Source organism: Chiloscyllium punctatum, chromosome 3 (assembly GCF_047496795.1).
Source record: "Chiloscyllium punctatum isolate Juve2018m chromosome 3, sChiPun1.3, whole genome shotgun sequence".
NCBI classification, from domain to species: Eukaryota; Metazoa; Chordata; class Chondrichthyes; order Orectolobiformes; family Hemiscylliidae; genus Chiloscyllium; species Chiloscyllium punctatum.
The window spans coordinates 53,927,464-53,943,437 of record NC_092741.1 but is presented as its reverse complement, the minus strand read 5'-3'; the positions used below and the strand labels follow the sequence as shown (position 1 = coordinate 53,943,437).

Here is a 15,974-nt window from a genome sequence, read left to right as displayed (position 1 = left end):
AAAGGCTTGAAAGAAATGAGATCGCATCCTTCCTGAAAGTCAGCAAGTTTTCAAAACTTAAAAAAGTGTAATGTTTCAAAAAGAAAGAATAAATGACGAAATGATGATGCCTGCAAGAAAAACAAAGCAATTAAACATTTCCCAAAGGAGGGTGAAGTTTCAGCTGGTTTTACTCCACAGCTGAAAATTTAATCAGTACAATGAAAATGGAGTCATTAATTCTGATATGGTCATGTCTAGTATTGGTGGGCACTCATCCTTGTAAGTAACACTGTGTTTGTCATGTCATTTTTCAAAAATGCTATGTTGACTGAGAATTAACATTTAAATGAGTATCCGAGAACCTGGTCTCACCCCTTGCCAAAAATGAAATCTTGTCCTGAGAATACAAAAAGAGATGAATTACACCAGGGAATGCTGTATTAAAAATAAACCCCACTGGTTTATGATGAGACATTTGTATAAAATAGCAATTCACCATCGGCTTAATTCTGTCAGCTGCTAGTAGGTGTTTTAGCACTGATGCAGTAAAAGATGGGACTGATTTTAATGGCCAGGCTCCATGTAAACCTTGTTGCCTAACTTCCCAGCCATTCTGGTAAATGTAAATAATGAGATTGGCTGCTCAGCCATCAAGCTGGGGGCCCCTCCATCTAAAACCACATGAAGGAAAGCTTCTGCTTCCATAATGTGGTCGAAAAGAAATCTTCCGCACTTTACTACTACCACAAGGCAAGTTAAAACAAAAGTACAAATGTATCTGTATGCTATCTTGCTGGCATGGCCTGCTTACTGTGCTTTTCAGGTAGCCTACTTAAAATTGAATATAATTGGGGCAAACGTGGATGTTTTACAACTCAAAGAAACCTACTGGCTTGGGTGATTTTAAGTACTGTACTTCCCTGGTTTGTGCTGTCAAGCAGCTGCCTGCTCTACATTCTGATCTCCATGTCCCAGGACAAAGAGTGAAGGGAAGTCAGACATAATTCCTTAATTACTATTCTGTGAGGCCTGCTGGGGAATGAACGGTAGTGCCAAGGAAAGATCGGCCAAGATCACGGAATCACAGAATTGTTACAGCACAGAAGGCTGCCAGTCAGCCCGCTGTGTCTGCACCAGCTCTCCAAATTAGCATTATGACGTTATGATGTAGTGCCAATGTCCTGTACCTTGCACATTGTTTCCATTTAAATAATCACTTAATGTCCTCTTGAAAGGCTGAATTGAACCTCCCTCAATCAAAGTTCTAGACCAAAACTTCTCATTGCAAGAAAAAGTATTTTCTTACATCATATTTGCACGTGGCAAATTCAGTTTAAATCTGGACCCTACCATACCTGATACTTTTAGAAGCCAGAACAGTTTCTCACTGTCCACTTCTTCCACACCACTCATAAATTTGAAAGCTTATTTGGAAAACAGCCTCAGTCTCTTACATCCAATAACTGAAGTTTCTCATCCCTGAAATTATTCTTGTGATTTTCTTTAGCCTCTCTGTAATGCATTGACATCCTTCCTCGATCACCCAAAACTGCACACAATACTCCAGCTGAGTCATGGAGCTATACAATATGGAAACTGACCCTTCAGTCCAACTTGTCCACACAGACCAGATTAGTCCCATTTGCTAGCATTTGGCTCATATCTGCCTAAATCCTTCCTATTCATGTAACCATCCAAATGCTTTCTAAATGTTGTAATCGTAGCCGTCTCCACCACCTCCTCTAGCAGTTCAGTCCATACACGCACTACCCTCTGTGTGGAAAAGTTGCCCAGTTCAGCATTATCTCCTTGCTCCAGTCCTCTGTGCTGTCATTAACAAAGTTTGGATACTGTATGCTTTATTAAACGGTCACTCCTGTCCTGCCACCTTCAATGTTCCTTCCTTTTTTTCAATTCCTGCAAATGCTGGATGAATAATTGAAAGGAAGGAATAATCAAATATAATTATCAAATTTCTTGTGGCATTGCTCACAGCAAAATGGTAGAATATTGTTTCATAATAATAGGGGTGTTTACTGTCAATGTGGTATGGGCGGGAATTATAACAGGGAGCAAGTGTTGAAAATAAATTACAAATGAGGCTCCTTCTTCTTGACATAGTCATGCTTAAAAACTGGAGAGACCTGTCTTTATTCATGCTACTTTTTAAAGCACACCATGAACAGGACTGATTCTAAACATGGAGGAAGCAAGTACCACAGCAGAAACAAGCCCTAGGAGTCAGGCTGAGGCGGGAAAATTCAGAACAGCAAGTGTTGAGGCAGGGTCAATATATATTTGACAAGAAAACAACTGGACCAGAAGAAAACAGCGAAAATCCCTGGTGTGAACAGGGGAAACCTGGACTAGGATGGACCTGTATCCTAACACAAATGTATCCCTATACTGTAGGTGCTTACATACAGAGTTTGCGATCAATCCTTTATATCAGCAACTTAAATTGTAAATATTGAAAATCATGCCATTGGAAGTTGGACAGCAAAGTCATTACCATATGAAGTATTTAATATTCAGATTTAACAAATTAAAAGTTAGAGTTATAATTGGCCTTTGATTGAGGTCAACAATTGGTTATTGAATATTGTTCTATTAAATGTTTTCCCAGATACAAATTTATATTATGCTTATTTCATCCAGATATTTGTCTCAATTTACTGTGACAAGCCAACTGAAATGGAACGGGCTTTCCAGTTCTGCATATTCCAATGTAATTCAGAACATTCAGCTTTTAGCACAGTAAGTAAATATTTCACAAAAGCTGAAAAGAGTGTTACCACCTCTATAATACTCAAGGCCAAATTGGCTGTTCTCTTACTATTCCACAAACAACTCAAAGCCCTTCAAAGACATCCATGTGTATGTCAGTAGGAGAGAGATGGGTACCTGCTGGCACTCGGAAATGACCCTGCAGTTTTCAACCCTGATTATGGAACCCATGATGTTTCAAGGCATCAGGTCATACATCGTTAAGATAATTTCCTGCTCATTACCTTCCTCCCTTACCTGATAAGTCAATATTCCTCTAAGATGAACAACACTTGAAAGTAGCACTTAAGAATAACAAGGTCACAGGATGTACTCCGGATGATCAACTTCAATATCCACCACAAAGTGTGCTTCATAGAATCACTACTGACAGTGCTGGCCACGGCAAAGGACGTATCTATCACACAAGTGAGACCACTAACAAAAAGGAAAAGCAGACTTGAATTCACCAATGTTCTCTCTGATCTAACTACAGATGCAGCTGTCCATGACAATCCTGATGGGAGTGGTCACCACAAAATCCTTGTGGAGACAACAGAGATAATAGTATAGTGGCAATGTCACTGGGTTAGAAATCCAGAGGTTCATGCTTCTGGGATGTGGGTTCAAATCCCAACCAAAGTAGCTAGCGGAATTTAAAAATTGTGGGTGAATGGTGTGATGCATTAGCTGTCTGACTTCAATGTTAATTAGAAGATAGCAGGTTCAAGTTCTAATTTGATTGTTTACGGGAGGCACTATGGCTCAGTGGTTAGTACTGCTGCCTCACAGTGCCAGTGACTTGGGTTCAATTTCAGTCTTGGGAGATTGTCTGTGTGAAGTATGCATGTCCTCCCTGTGTTTGTGTAAGTTTCCACTGGGTGCTCTGGTTGCCTTCCACATTCCAATGATGTGAAAATTAGGTGAATTGACCATGTTAAATTGTCTGTAGTGACCAGGGATGTGCAGGCTAGGTGAACTGGTCATGGTAAATGTGGAGTATTGGGGATAGGGTAGGAGACTGGGGCTGATTCTGGGTGGAATGCCGTTTCAATGGGCTTTGATTCAATGGGCTGAATGACCTCTTTCCGCACTGTCGGGATTCGAGAACAAAATCCCATGTTCATACAGAGGACACTCTCCAGAATGTTGTGCAGCATTACCAGAGGTGATAGTTTCAGACTGAAGAACTTCTTTTCTCAGAGGGTTGTAAGTCTTTGGAACTCCTTGCCACAGAGAGCTGTGAGTGCAGTGTCCATGTTTATAGTTAAGGCAGAAATAGATTCTTGACCAATCAGGAAATGAAGAATTATGGGTTCAGGGCAGGAAAGTGGATACAAGGAGGGCCCAATCAGCTAGGACCCTAATGATGGAATGCATCCCAGTATGCTGAAAGAAATGGTGGAAGTTATAGTAGATGCATTGGTGATAATTTACCAAAATTCACTGGACTCCGGGTAGGTCCTGGTAGACCGGAAGACAGCGAATATCATGGCACCATGATATCATGAGTATCATGAGAAAGGGTGTAGGCAAAAGGCAGGTAATTATAGGCCAGTTAGTTTAACATCTGTCATTTGGCAAATGCTGGAGGCTATCATTAAAGAAGAAATAGTGAGACATCTGGATTAAAAGGATTCCATCGGGCAGACTTAGCATGGATTCGGGAAGGGAAGGTTCTGTTTGACAAACTTATTGGAGGGGAACAGGTGGAAGTTGCATACTTGGATTTCCAGAAGGCATTCGATAAGGTGCTACTCAAAAGACTCATCCATAAGATAAGAATGCACGGAGTTGCGGGGAATGTACTAGCACGGATAGAGGACTGGTTAACCAATTGAAAGCAGAGAGTTGGGATAAATGGGTGTTGCTCCAGTTGGAGATCTGTGATGAGCAGGGTGCCACAAGGGGTCGGTGTTGGGCTGCCACTATTCATGATATATATAAATGGTTTGGAGTAGGAGACCAAGTGTAAGGTATCGAAGTTTACTGATGACACTAAATTGAGTGGAAAGGCAAACTATGCAGAAGATGTGAAGGTGTGCAGAGAGATTTACATGGGTTAAGTGAGAGGGCAAGGGTCTGGCAGCTCGAGTACAATGTTGGTAAATGTGAGATTATCCACTTTTGAAGGAAAAGTATTTGGTCAGAGTATTATTTAAATAGTGAGAAATTGAAGCATTGCGCAGAGGGACTTTGGAGTGCTTGTATATGAATCGCTAAAACTTGATTTGCAGGTGCAACAGGTAATCAGGAAGGAAAACAGAATATTGGCTTTCATTGTTAGAAGGATTGAATTTAAGAGCAGGGAGGTCCTGCTGCAATTGTACAAGGTTGAGAGTGTGGTGCTGGAAAAGCACAGCAGGTCAGGCAGCATCCAAGGAGCAGGAGAATCGACGTTTCGGGTAGGAGCCCTTCATCAGAAATGAGGCTTGTGGGCAAGGGAGCTGAGAGATAAATGGGAAGAAAGTGGGGTTGGGTAGCTGAGAATGTAATAAGTAGATGAAGGTAAGGGAGAAGGTGATAGGTTGGAGAGGAGAGTGGAGTGGATACATGGGAAAGGTCATGGACAGGTCATGAGGGCAGTGCCATGTTGGGGGCTTCTGACTGGGATAATGTGGGGAGAGGGGAAATGAGAAAACTGTTGAAATCCACATTGATCCTGTGTGGTTGCAGGTACCCAAGGTAGAATATGAGGCATTCTTCCTCCAGGCATTAGGTGGTAAGGGTTTGGCAATGGAGGAGGCCCAGGACCTGCATGTCCTTAACGGGGTGGGCAGGGGAGTTGAAGTGTACAGTCATGGGGTGGTGGGGTTGGTTGGTGCTGAGATGATGGGTAGATCAGCCATATCTTAATGAATAGCAGAGCAGGCTCAAATGGCCTACTCCTGCTTCTATTACTATGAAACTATGAATGGTAGAACAGACTTGAGGGGCCAAATGGCTTTCTCCTGTTCCCATTTTTTTACAGCCTTATTGCTACAATGCTAAACAGAATAAACATAGGTCAGAATCCCACAGTCCAGAGATATGCAGATTATGTAGATTAACCATGCTAAATTGCCCATAGTATGCAGGGGTGTGCAGGCTACATGGATTAGCCATGGAAAATGCAGGGTTTTGGGATAGGGTGGGGGCAGATGCTGTTCCAAGGAATGGTTTGGACCCGATGGGCCAAATGGCCTGCTTCAATACTGTAGGGATTCTATGAATTCTCAGCTCAAAACTGGACATCCATGAGACTATGTGGGCTGTCAGCAGGGGCACAATTGTAAAATGCACATATTTGCATTTATACAGGGTGATTGGAATTATTTCATTGGTTTTAAAGGACTTTAGTCCAACTGTTAGATTACTGTAGGTAACATGGCAGCCAATGTGCACAAACTCCTACAAATAGAAATGTTTAGAAAAGGTTTCAGGAGGGATGTCTGGTATCCTCCCACTTTTAGGGCATGCTGTCAGCAAGGGAAACTTTAATCCTGATACTCCGTTGATTCCATAGAAGTTTTGATGGGGTGCTGGCGAGTCATGCTACTGTCAAGTTCTGCGAACCCTTGGTTTTGGGTATGGCAGCTAATTAGTGTAATAATCTCAACTGAATACCTTTATTGCAGCCTGATTTTTGTTTTCAGTAAGTTTTTTGCACTCTAGTTCTCTCTTCGACAAAATTATAGTTCTTTGCTAAGTTAAGATACAGACAACATTAGCCATCCACTGGGACTTGGCATAAGGACCTATTTGAAATCAATCTTAAACACAGTTCCGGAGACTATTCACCAAGTGTCTTCAGACAATGAGCAAAAGCATCAGCTGACCACTTTCCTCCTGAACCCGGAGCCCTGAGGCACATTTGAACACTGATACCTGAGGAAAGATCAGTTAGCTTGGCAGCTGACTGATAAATTGTCTTTCTTGTTTTATTTATGACTTGGAGATACTGTTAGGATAAAGTTATTTGTCATAGGCATTTTGGACTATAATGGCTGGAATCTTTGAAATTCGTGGAAGTGATTTTTGGGCCGACAGCTAGAAGACACTGAAATGTTGTTAAATTGTTGCAACTATCTTGAAAAATAGTTTTTACAATACAGGCAGTTCTGCTACAACATGACATAGAAAATTGTGTAATAGCAGCAACATTTAAACTATTGGGGCCAGAATTTCGTTATAGTCAAATTTTAAAATTCATACTTTGGAGGCAGTGTCCCCAATTCGTCAATCATGTTATCGTGAAGGTGTGTTAACGAAACGCGCATTATAGCAGAACAATTGTTCTGTACTGCTGAACGACAATTGATTCAATGATATTCATGATATGGACCACAACCTCCATGCTGCCAAAAATACTTTAAACTTTCTCTCACATAGTAGAAATTTGCAAAGGTAGAGTTGTCAAGAGTCTCAAAGAACCGTGGGGCTGCTCTCTTAGCAAGAGACAACTCATGGCATGTTTAACCTAAAGGTCCTCAGGCAAGTTTGAGAAGGCATGGTGTTGATGGAAACCTCAGGACCTGGGAATTTATCCACCTTTATGCATTTTATTCAGCATCTCCCCTTCTGTAATATGGATATTTTTCAAGATGTCACCATCTATTTCCCCACATTCCTTATCTTCCATGTCCTTCTCCACAGTAAAATACAAAGGAACCTCAATTATCCGAATGAGATGGGCCAGCACTATTTCATTCGGATAATTGATTATTCGGTTAGTTGATTTCCTCTGGGGTTCGGAGTTTTCTATGAAGTCTGCTCCCCGTTCAGGAGACTAGGCAGCAGCACCCTGCGCACGAGACTCCGCGCCCCCCCCATCCACCCCACCCTGCTCCTGCATACCCCTAACCCTGTCCGTCCCCCACACCCGCCCCCAAGCCTGTCCGCTCCCACCGCGCCTGCTCCCCCAACCCCGTACCCCCATCCATCCCCACTCACTGTCCAACCCCTGTCTGTGCCCCCGCACCCCCATCCGACCTGCTACACACACAACTTTTTGACAGGTTCCATCTTTGCCCTGTACAGGACAATATTAGAGCGATTATCTAGGGAAGGGGGGGTTTAGAGTACACCCCTGTGTAGAACTCCAGGGAATGTGTGGGGGGAGGGCGGGAGGTCAGTCATTTAGAGTCGATGCCTGGACTCTCCAGGACTGTGCTCGGTAGCATTTCAGTGAGCCGGGTTCGTTTTTTAATCATTGTACCTGTAAACAAAAGACACGATCAGAGTTGAAACAGCTCTTTGACGTAACATTTTTATCGGGACCTTGAGATCCCCTTCAGATAATCTGATATTTGGATAATTGATATTCTGACAATCGAGGTTCCTCTGTACTCATTTAGTATCTCCCCATCTCCTGTGGTTCCACACATAGGCTGTCTTGCTGGTCTTTGAGGGGCCCAATTCGCTCCCTAGATACCCTTTTGTCCTTAATGTATTTGTAAACACCCCTTGGATTCTCTTTAACCCTATTTGCCAAAGCTACCTCATGTCTCCTTTTTGCCCTCCTGAATTCCCTCTTAAATATACTCCGACTGCCTTTATACGCTTAGAAGGATTCACTTGATCTCTGCTGTCTGTACCTGACATATGCTTCCTTCTTCTTCTTCTTGACCAAAACCTCAATTTCTCTAGTCATCCAGCTTTCCCTACACCTATCAGCCTTGCCTTTCACCCCAGCAGGAACATACTGTCTCTGGACTCTCATTATACCATTCTTAAGGCTTCCCTTTTTCCAGTCATCCCTTTTCCTGCCAACATCCATCCCCAATCAACTTTTGAAAGTTCTTGCCTAATACCGTCAAAATTGGCCTTCCTCCAATTTAGAACTTTAACTTTTAGATCTGGTCTATCCTTTTCCATCATTATTTTAAAACTAAAATTATGGTTGCTGGCCCCAAAGTGCTCCCCCACTGACACTTTTATAGAGTAATAATAACTCTTATGTACACCATTAACCAGAAGGGCAACTGAATAAAAGTAAAACATTTTTTCTAGCACAAGCTTAACGTAGCAGGAATCAGCAGACCATTGAGTGATTAAACTACTGTGATGACATCAATTATGCAGGAGACTACAAATCACAAAAAAATGTGAAATTTGAAACATGTTGGTCTTGAGTTCAATTAATTTTCCATCATTCTATATTTTACACAGAGACATATTCCTGACCTCTGGCACATTACAAAAATAATGTGAAATGATCAAATGCCAGCTGATTCATATTTTCCTTATTACAAATCTGAACTGTAGCCAACATAGAAATAAGGAGATAAGTACATCTGAAACTTTATGAATCATTAATAAAATGAATATAACCTCCAAGTATTGTAAATTACTTACTTTTTAGGCTGCTCTTGTTATCTCAGCTTTCCTGCAGACGTTGGGGTAGAATATCAAATGTATTAGAGACAGAGGAGAAAAGATGCTTCAAGATGAGGAAGTGAGGAGATTTGAAAGAGGTATTCAAAATCACAAGCCTTTGAAGTGTGTGGGCTAATTTAGGCTACAAACCCAAACTGGACACACTTGCCCTGGTTGGTTGTATTGTGGAGATAGACATGTCAAATCCTTTGCAATTTTGATGGAGTCAGACCAGCTTTTAAAAAACTCGTGATTCACAGCACCACAGAAGCATCATAAACCCTTGTTTGCATATGAGAAGCATTTGAAAGGCAACTTTAAAAAATATCTTCCTTCTTGTAAATGGATGCTTCTCAACCCACACTAATGGCACCTCAATTCTTCCATGTCAATGTTTGTCCTCCAACCCATCCCCAACAGTCCATCATTGACATCATAGCAGGCTATAGCCCTGCACCAACACCCCATGGTATCTCATGCCTCACAATGGCACTTACATGCCCACTGCAGCAACATTAGGATGTCTAAAGAAAAGCTTTGTAAATGTAATTCATTCATTTCTTTCCAGTTTCTTCAAATCAAAACTCATTTTTACAAATCAAATAAATGTATCAAGGATCCAGGCATTTTGAAGAATCAACAGCAGGAACTGCAAACATTAGAAACTTCTTAACCATAAAGATTATGAAATTGACAGCAGAAACAGAAAACCAGAAACTTACCAAGGTCCCTCCAACAGCACTTTTCAAATCAGCAACCTTTACCATCTGGAGGACAAGGATAGTAGCCATATGGGAATGCCATCAAAACAGAAAGTTCCTCTCCAAGTCACACATCACCCTGAGTTAGAACTTTATTAGCGTTTCCCCACTGTTGATGGGTTAAATTTTTGTAAATCCATATCTAAAAGCAGTATGAGTGTACCTACCCCTCATCAATTGCAACAGTTTAAGGCAATGTCTCACCACCACCTTCTCAAGGAAAAAGAAATATAGGTAAAAGATTTTAGTTGAATCAGAAACATCAAAATCCCAAAAATGAATAAAAAACATAGTCAGTCAAGCAGCTTTCAGATGTTTCATCAGACTAATGAATTTCTGAGCTTGCAGACAAGTTCCATATGTCTGTTTTCCTTGGATGGGACTGCACTCATCTGCTCCTCATGCCCTTGTTTACATCAAATCTCATTCACCCATCAAACCTGTCCTTGATGACCTATGTTAGCTCTTGGTGTGGCAAAACAACATTTTAAATTCTTCTGCTTGTTTACAAAACCCTTCATGGTCTGACCATCCCTATAATCTTTTCAAGCTTTGCAGCCATCTAAAATCAATGCATTCATCTAATTCTCGCTGCTTGTGAGTCCCTGATTTTAATCACTAGACCACTGGTCTCATTACCTTCAGTTGCTTGGGCACTATCCTCTTAAATTCCCTCACTAAACCTTCCAACCTCTCATTTTCCTTTAAGGCACACTCTAAAATCTTATTTACCAATTTTTTTGGTCACTTATCCTAATATTGCCATGTGTAGCTTAATATCAAATTTTATTCAGTAACTTTCAATAAAGTGCCTAAGTTAGGAACACTAACAAAATAAAAGCTGTTGTTGCAGTCATTTCTTAGCATAAAACTTTGAGCTGCAGTCATTTTCATAGCAGCTAATAGAACTGTGTTTTGTGACAGAACTGTGGCTTTAAGAGGTGCATTTTGTCTTTTTTATTGTGAAGAAATGTTAAGACAGGGGTGTCAAGCAGTCTGCTCCAGTTCCAGTAAAGTAAACAGAAATGAAAACAGAAATTGTTATAAAAGCTCAGCAGATCTGGGAGCATCTGTGAAGAGAAATCGGAGCTAACATTTTGGGTGCGGTGACCCTTCCTTAGCTTGTAAGACCTCAGGTTTTTTTAAAGTTGGAACAATAGAAGCAGACTGAATGGATAGAGTCAGGTTCCCACAGAACCAAGATTTTCTTTTAGTTTTAACAGTCAGTAGCAGTTGCTGGGGTCTTGCTTACTCCTCTCTCTGTTACAGCTAAAAGCTGGGGTTCTCTTCCTGCTGGTAGAATTGCATGTGAGATTATTGAATTTATTGAATTCGCCTTTGCCAACGGTGTGTTTATGGGATGCTACTGTTATTGGAACAGTTAATCGTAGTAGTTAATATATACATTACTTTGTTAAGCATTTTGAAAGAGTTACAGTTAAGCCAAAAATTTTGTTTGTATTTTAACTATAGTGTATTAATAAAGTGTGTTTTGTTTCAAGTCTGGTCCTCACCTCCACCCCACTAATCTCTGGATAAAGCACATTATCCTCTGCCATTTCCACCAACTACAATCAGACCCCACCACCAGAGAAATATTTCCTTCCTACCTCTATCGGCACACTGCAGAAACCATTCCCTCCGCAACTCCCCTGTTAGGTCCACATCCACCACCAACCCACCCTCCACTCCCGGCACCTTCCCTTGCTGCCGCAAGAGGTGTAAAACCTGCACCCACACCTTCCTCCTCACCTCCATCCAAGGCCCAAAATGATCCTTCCACATCTGGCAGAGATTTTCCTGCACAACCAAACACTTCATCCACTATATCTGTTGCTTTCGATATGGTCCCTTCTACACTGGGGAGACAGGACGACAATTCACAGAACATTTCAGGGAACATCTCTGGGATACACGCACCAAACAACCCCACTGCCACTTCAACTCCTCCTCCCACTTTGCCAATTTTATGCAAGTCCTGGGCCTCCTCCACTGCCAAAACCAAGCCACTTGATGCCTTGGTGCCCGACAACCACACGGCACCAACGTTGACTTTACCAGTTTCCTCATCTCCCCTCCCGCATCTCATCCCAGATCAAACCCTTCAACTCAGCACCACCCTCTTGAACTGTCCTACCTGTCTATCTTCCTTCCCATCTATCCACTCCACTCTTTCCTCCAATCTTATCACCATCAACCCCTCCACCTGCATCTACCTATTGCCTTCTAAGTACCTTGCCCCCACCCTCACTATTCTATTTATCTCTCAGCCCGCTACCACCACCAGCCCCCCAATTCCTGATGAAAGGCTTATGCCCAAAGCATTGACGCTCCTGCTCCTCAGATGCTGCCTGACCTGCTGTGCTTTTCCAGCATCACACTTTCCAACTGTAACAGTTTACATAAAAGCTAAAGGAAAAGCAGATTTAAAATGAAAGAATGCTATTTCAGGTAATAATGTCATGCTAGATTCATGCTGGTAGTCAAAGAGGCTGCTATAGCAACAAAGAAGTTGGCATGAAATCAGGGTAAAACTATAAAGAAGATTATACTTAACATTTACCCTCTAATGACAAATTATAGCTTGCATACACCATCTTATTGCTGTCTTACTATTGCTGTTACTATTGTTCCTATTACATGTTTATGAGTTTATGTCTGAATCTTGTGCTCAACTAGATGATCTGGCTGGGTCAATAAACATTGTTCTTCCTTAGCAAGTGATAGCATCATGCACTTCTGCTTTTTTTTTATAACCTCAAATTTACCAATATCTGAATACCATTGTTCCTCTGTACTGGCAGTAAGTATCATGTATCCTGAACGAGTTTGCCAAAGCAGTTACATGAATGTCAAACTATGCTGTGCTGTTGACCTGTGGTCATGAAAACAGAAAATCAAGCCAAAGATTGTTCAAATTAGATTATTTAACAACCAAAGAATAAGATTCCTTCTCCCTGATTAAATCTTCTGGCAAAGGTGAAAAACCAGTATTACCCTTGAAGCTGGTACAAAACTGAGAATTCTCTTGTCTTGAATAAAAAATATTAACAACTATATTCAGACATTAGGCGTTGCGACCATGGAAATTGTCAAAGTGTTTTTGTTTTGATATAAATACTTGAAGATAAGCACTTATATTTTAATACCAAGCTATGCTAAATGTTTTGTTTTCATAAGTATATGTATTTGTTTACTAGGATACAGTCCTAAGTCACATAATAAGTATGCAAATGTATACTGTGATTTCCTTGTATCATTGAGAACAATGAAAAATATTCATGATTTCTAATCATTTCTAAACTTAAATTTTCATTTAAATGGAGTAATTTTAATGATTTTTTTAAAGGCGCATTTCTGTTTTGGTCAAAAATCTGCATGACAACGTAAAAATGGAAAGAATCTGACAAAAAGGTAATAATCACAAAGGGCTATAAGAAGGGTGATACAATTTTAAAAGAAGTTTCACTACAGCATCTCAAGTGCATCCATTTCCTTCTCCAGGACAATAACATCACCACTATGTACAAAAAAGTTGGAGGAGATTGTAGAAACAATTAACCAACAGGATAGGCCACCTCCACTTATTAAGCACATATTAATTTGCAACCATTTAAGCTCACCCTAAAATGACAGTATTTCAATCAAGCTATTTTGACACATTCTGACACATCTCTAGAGTAGGTAGGACATGAATCCAAACTCTCTGGCACAGAGGTAAGGACATTTGACTTCAACACTTCCAATGTTCGGAAAGGCATTTCATAACAGAGATTATCCTTACACTTATGTCACCCACCATGCAGTTAAAGATAATTGACTTAAATGAAAAATAAATTATCCAGTAGACAAAGACAGTAATTTAGAAAGAAAAAGAATTGCTCTTTCATGCTACTTCTTATGAGTACTGGATGCCTTAAAGACCTTTACTGCCATTGAATTTCTTAACGCATCGCCACTATTGTAATATAGGTAATACAGTGGCCAATTTACATCAACCCCAAGAAAACAGATGGGGCTCCATTTAATAACTCATCCAAAAGGCTGCTTCTAAATTACATCATATTTCACTGGACTATCAGGTTTGATTTTTGTGCTAAACCATAGGGGTGGAACTTTGTACTTGGAACCTTACGATCGAAGCAAGAATACTATTTTTCCTGAATAGTTAAACTCTGCATGTATCATCCACACAAATTAAAATCCTAGAAACATATCGGACAAGCACCTCAAGGTTATAAATAAGAATACTGCAGCTACATATTTTAATTCTCTATGATGAAATTATAAATTATAAATTGGTTCAGTAGCATTCTGCATTAGAGAACCAACACTTTTGATTTGATTTGGTTTGGCTGTGCATTCTATCCAGGCAAATAATACCTTCCATGAGTACATCAGGATGGTATAGCTGAATACAGAGTACAGTGTTACTGCTACAGAAAAGGTGCAAAGGAAGACCAACTCTAAAATATGAGAGGTCCGTTTATAAGTCTGAAAACAGCGGGGAAGGAGTGGAGAGATACAGGTTAAGTCCCCCGCCCTAGTAGAAGGTATCAATGGAGAAGCTATCCCTCGCTTACTTGGCAAGTAAGAATTAAGTGCCGCCCCCGCTTTGTGCCTCCTCAGATCTAACAAACGGTGGCATTAAGAACGGGGTGAGGGCAAGGAGAGTACTCGTTACATCAGCACATCCTAAAGAAATAATGCAATTATTCAGATCTGAGGAAATCCATCTACCCGGAACACAGTCCTTAACTCGAACCTTCCCGCTCACTTTAGATTATGACACCGATGACAATGCATTTCCAAAGTTTTGTTGCGTATGAAAAACACATCTGAACTCCCTTTGTATCTGTGACAGCAGCAAAGAAAAATTCTAAATCCACAAATCTGCAATGGTCATTATGAGAAGTAGGTCACACATGTTATATACTGCATCATACACATTGTACTTACAGCTGGACGATAGCAATACAAGATAACGCAAAAAAACGTTAGTTTGTTTGAAGTCTGAATCCCAGTTGCACTAAAATATAATGCGTCAATAGTTCTTTATAAAAGGTCTATAAATAAATTGTATTTATTCTAGTTGCTGAAGCGAAGTCCAGCTGCAAAGCAAACATCACCCTAACCTCCAAAGCAATAACCTTCTGGTGCGGCGACAACATTCCCACTTACCGCAACAGAGGCAGAAGACGAGGCGATGAACACACGAATGACCATTTTTTCCAACGCAGGGGAGAGAGAGAACTGCGGATTAAGTGAGCAAAGAAATCTGCTCGAAACCTAACCGACAGTGCTACCCAGTTGCTGCCTACGAATGCATGACACGGAGATGCCAGGTAGTAAATAAATAGGTGCACGCTTCCCGATCTCATTCCCGATCGCAGCCTGCCTATGATTTGTAAGCGTTCTGCCCATTAACTGATGCTGCAATCGCGGATCGCTCAGCGCGGAATTCTGGGTAGTGTAGTCGTTGCCCTTAGCTACCCTCTGGGAGCGGTGGGACGGACAGACTACATCTCCCGGCGGGCAGCGCGGCACTGACTCTTGCCTCCAGTACCTAAATTGGCCAGGAGGGGTGACTCTGCCTCTGACATTGACCAATCTCCCAAAGAGGAGTGAGCCCCATTCATTAATTTTTTTTGAAGATGCGCGGCAAAGAGCCACCTGTTGTCAAGAGTGGTGCATTTCAGCTGTCCTTCCAAACTTGTATGAAATCCGAATGACAAAGGAGCATTTTGGAGATGCTGCAAATCTAGAGGTTCAGAGCAAAGTCTTGAAAGATCAACACTGCCTCAACCTGCTGAGTATTTCCAACTGTATTGCCTTGAACCATTGGAGAGCACCTTGAAAATCCTAAAGGTGGTTCAGAAAGTGAAAATTACAGAAGGCTTCCCAGCTCAGCCTTGCTGTTACGATATAGTATGGTTGTAATGTTGCTTCTTGGGTGATGACATTGAAGTTTGGTCAAGCATATTCTACTAACAAAAGTAGGACAATTCTAATGCAACCAAATTTTTTTTCTGTTCTGGTGATAGCTTTTACACCAATAATGGAAAACAGAAAAATGCGTGACTACACTTGACACAAATGTAATTTTTG

The 15,974-nt window shown here is 41.0% G+C and overlaps 1 protein-coding gene across 1 annotated transcript in view; it reads right to left on the bottom strand.

The window, feature by feature from the left end:
* Window positions 1-15,296, bottom strand: part of sh3bgrl2 (SH3 domain binding glutamate-rich protein like 2) — a 112,966-nt gene extending 97,670 nt beyond the window's left edge. The window contains exon 1 of the mRNA XM_072553391.1: window positions 15,048-15,296. Coding sequence (XP_072409492.1) covers window positions 15,048-15,092 — 45 coding nt within the window. The 5' untranslated portion in view covers window positions 15,093-15,296. The remainder of the gene's footprint in view (window positions 1-15,047) is intronic.
* Between the last annotated feature and the right edge of the window lie 678 nt (window positions 15,297-15,974).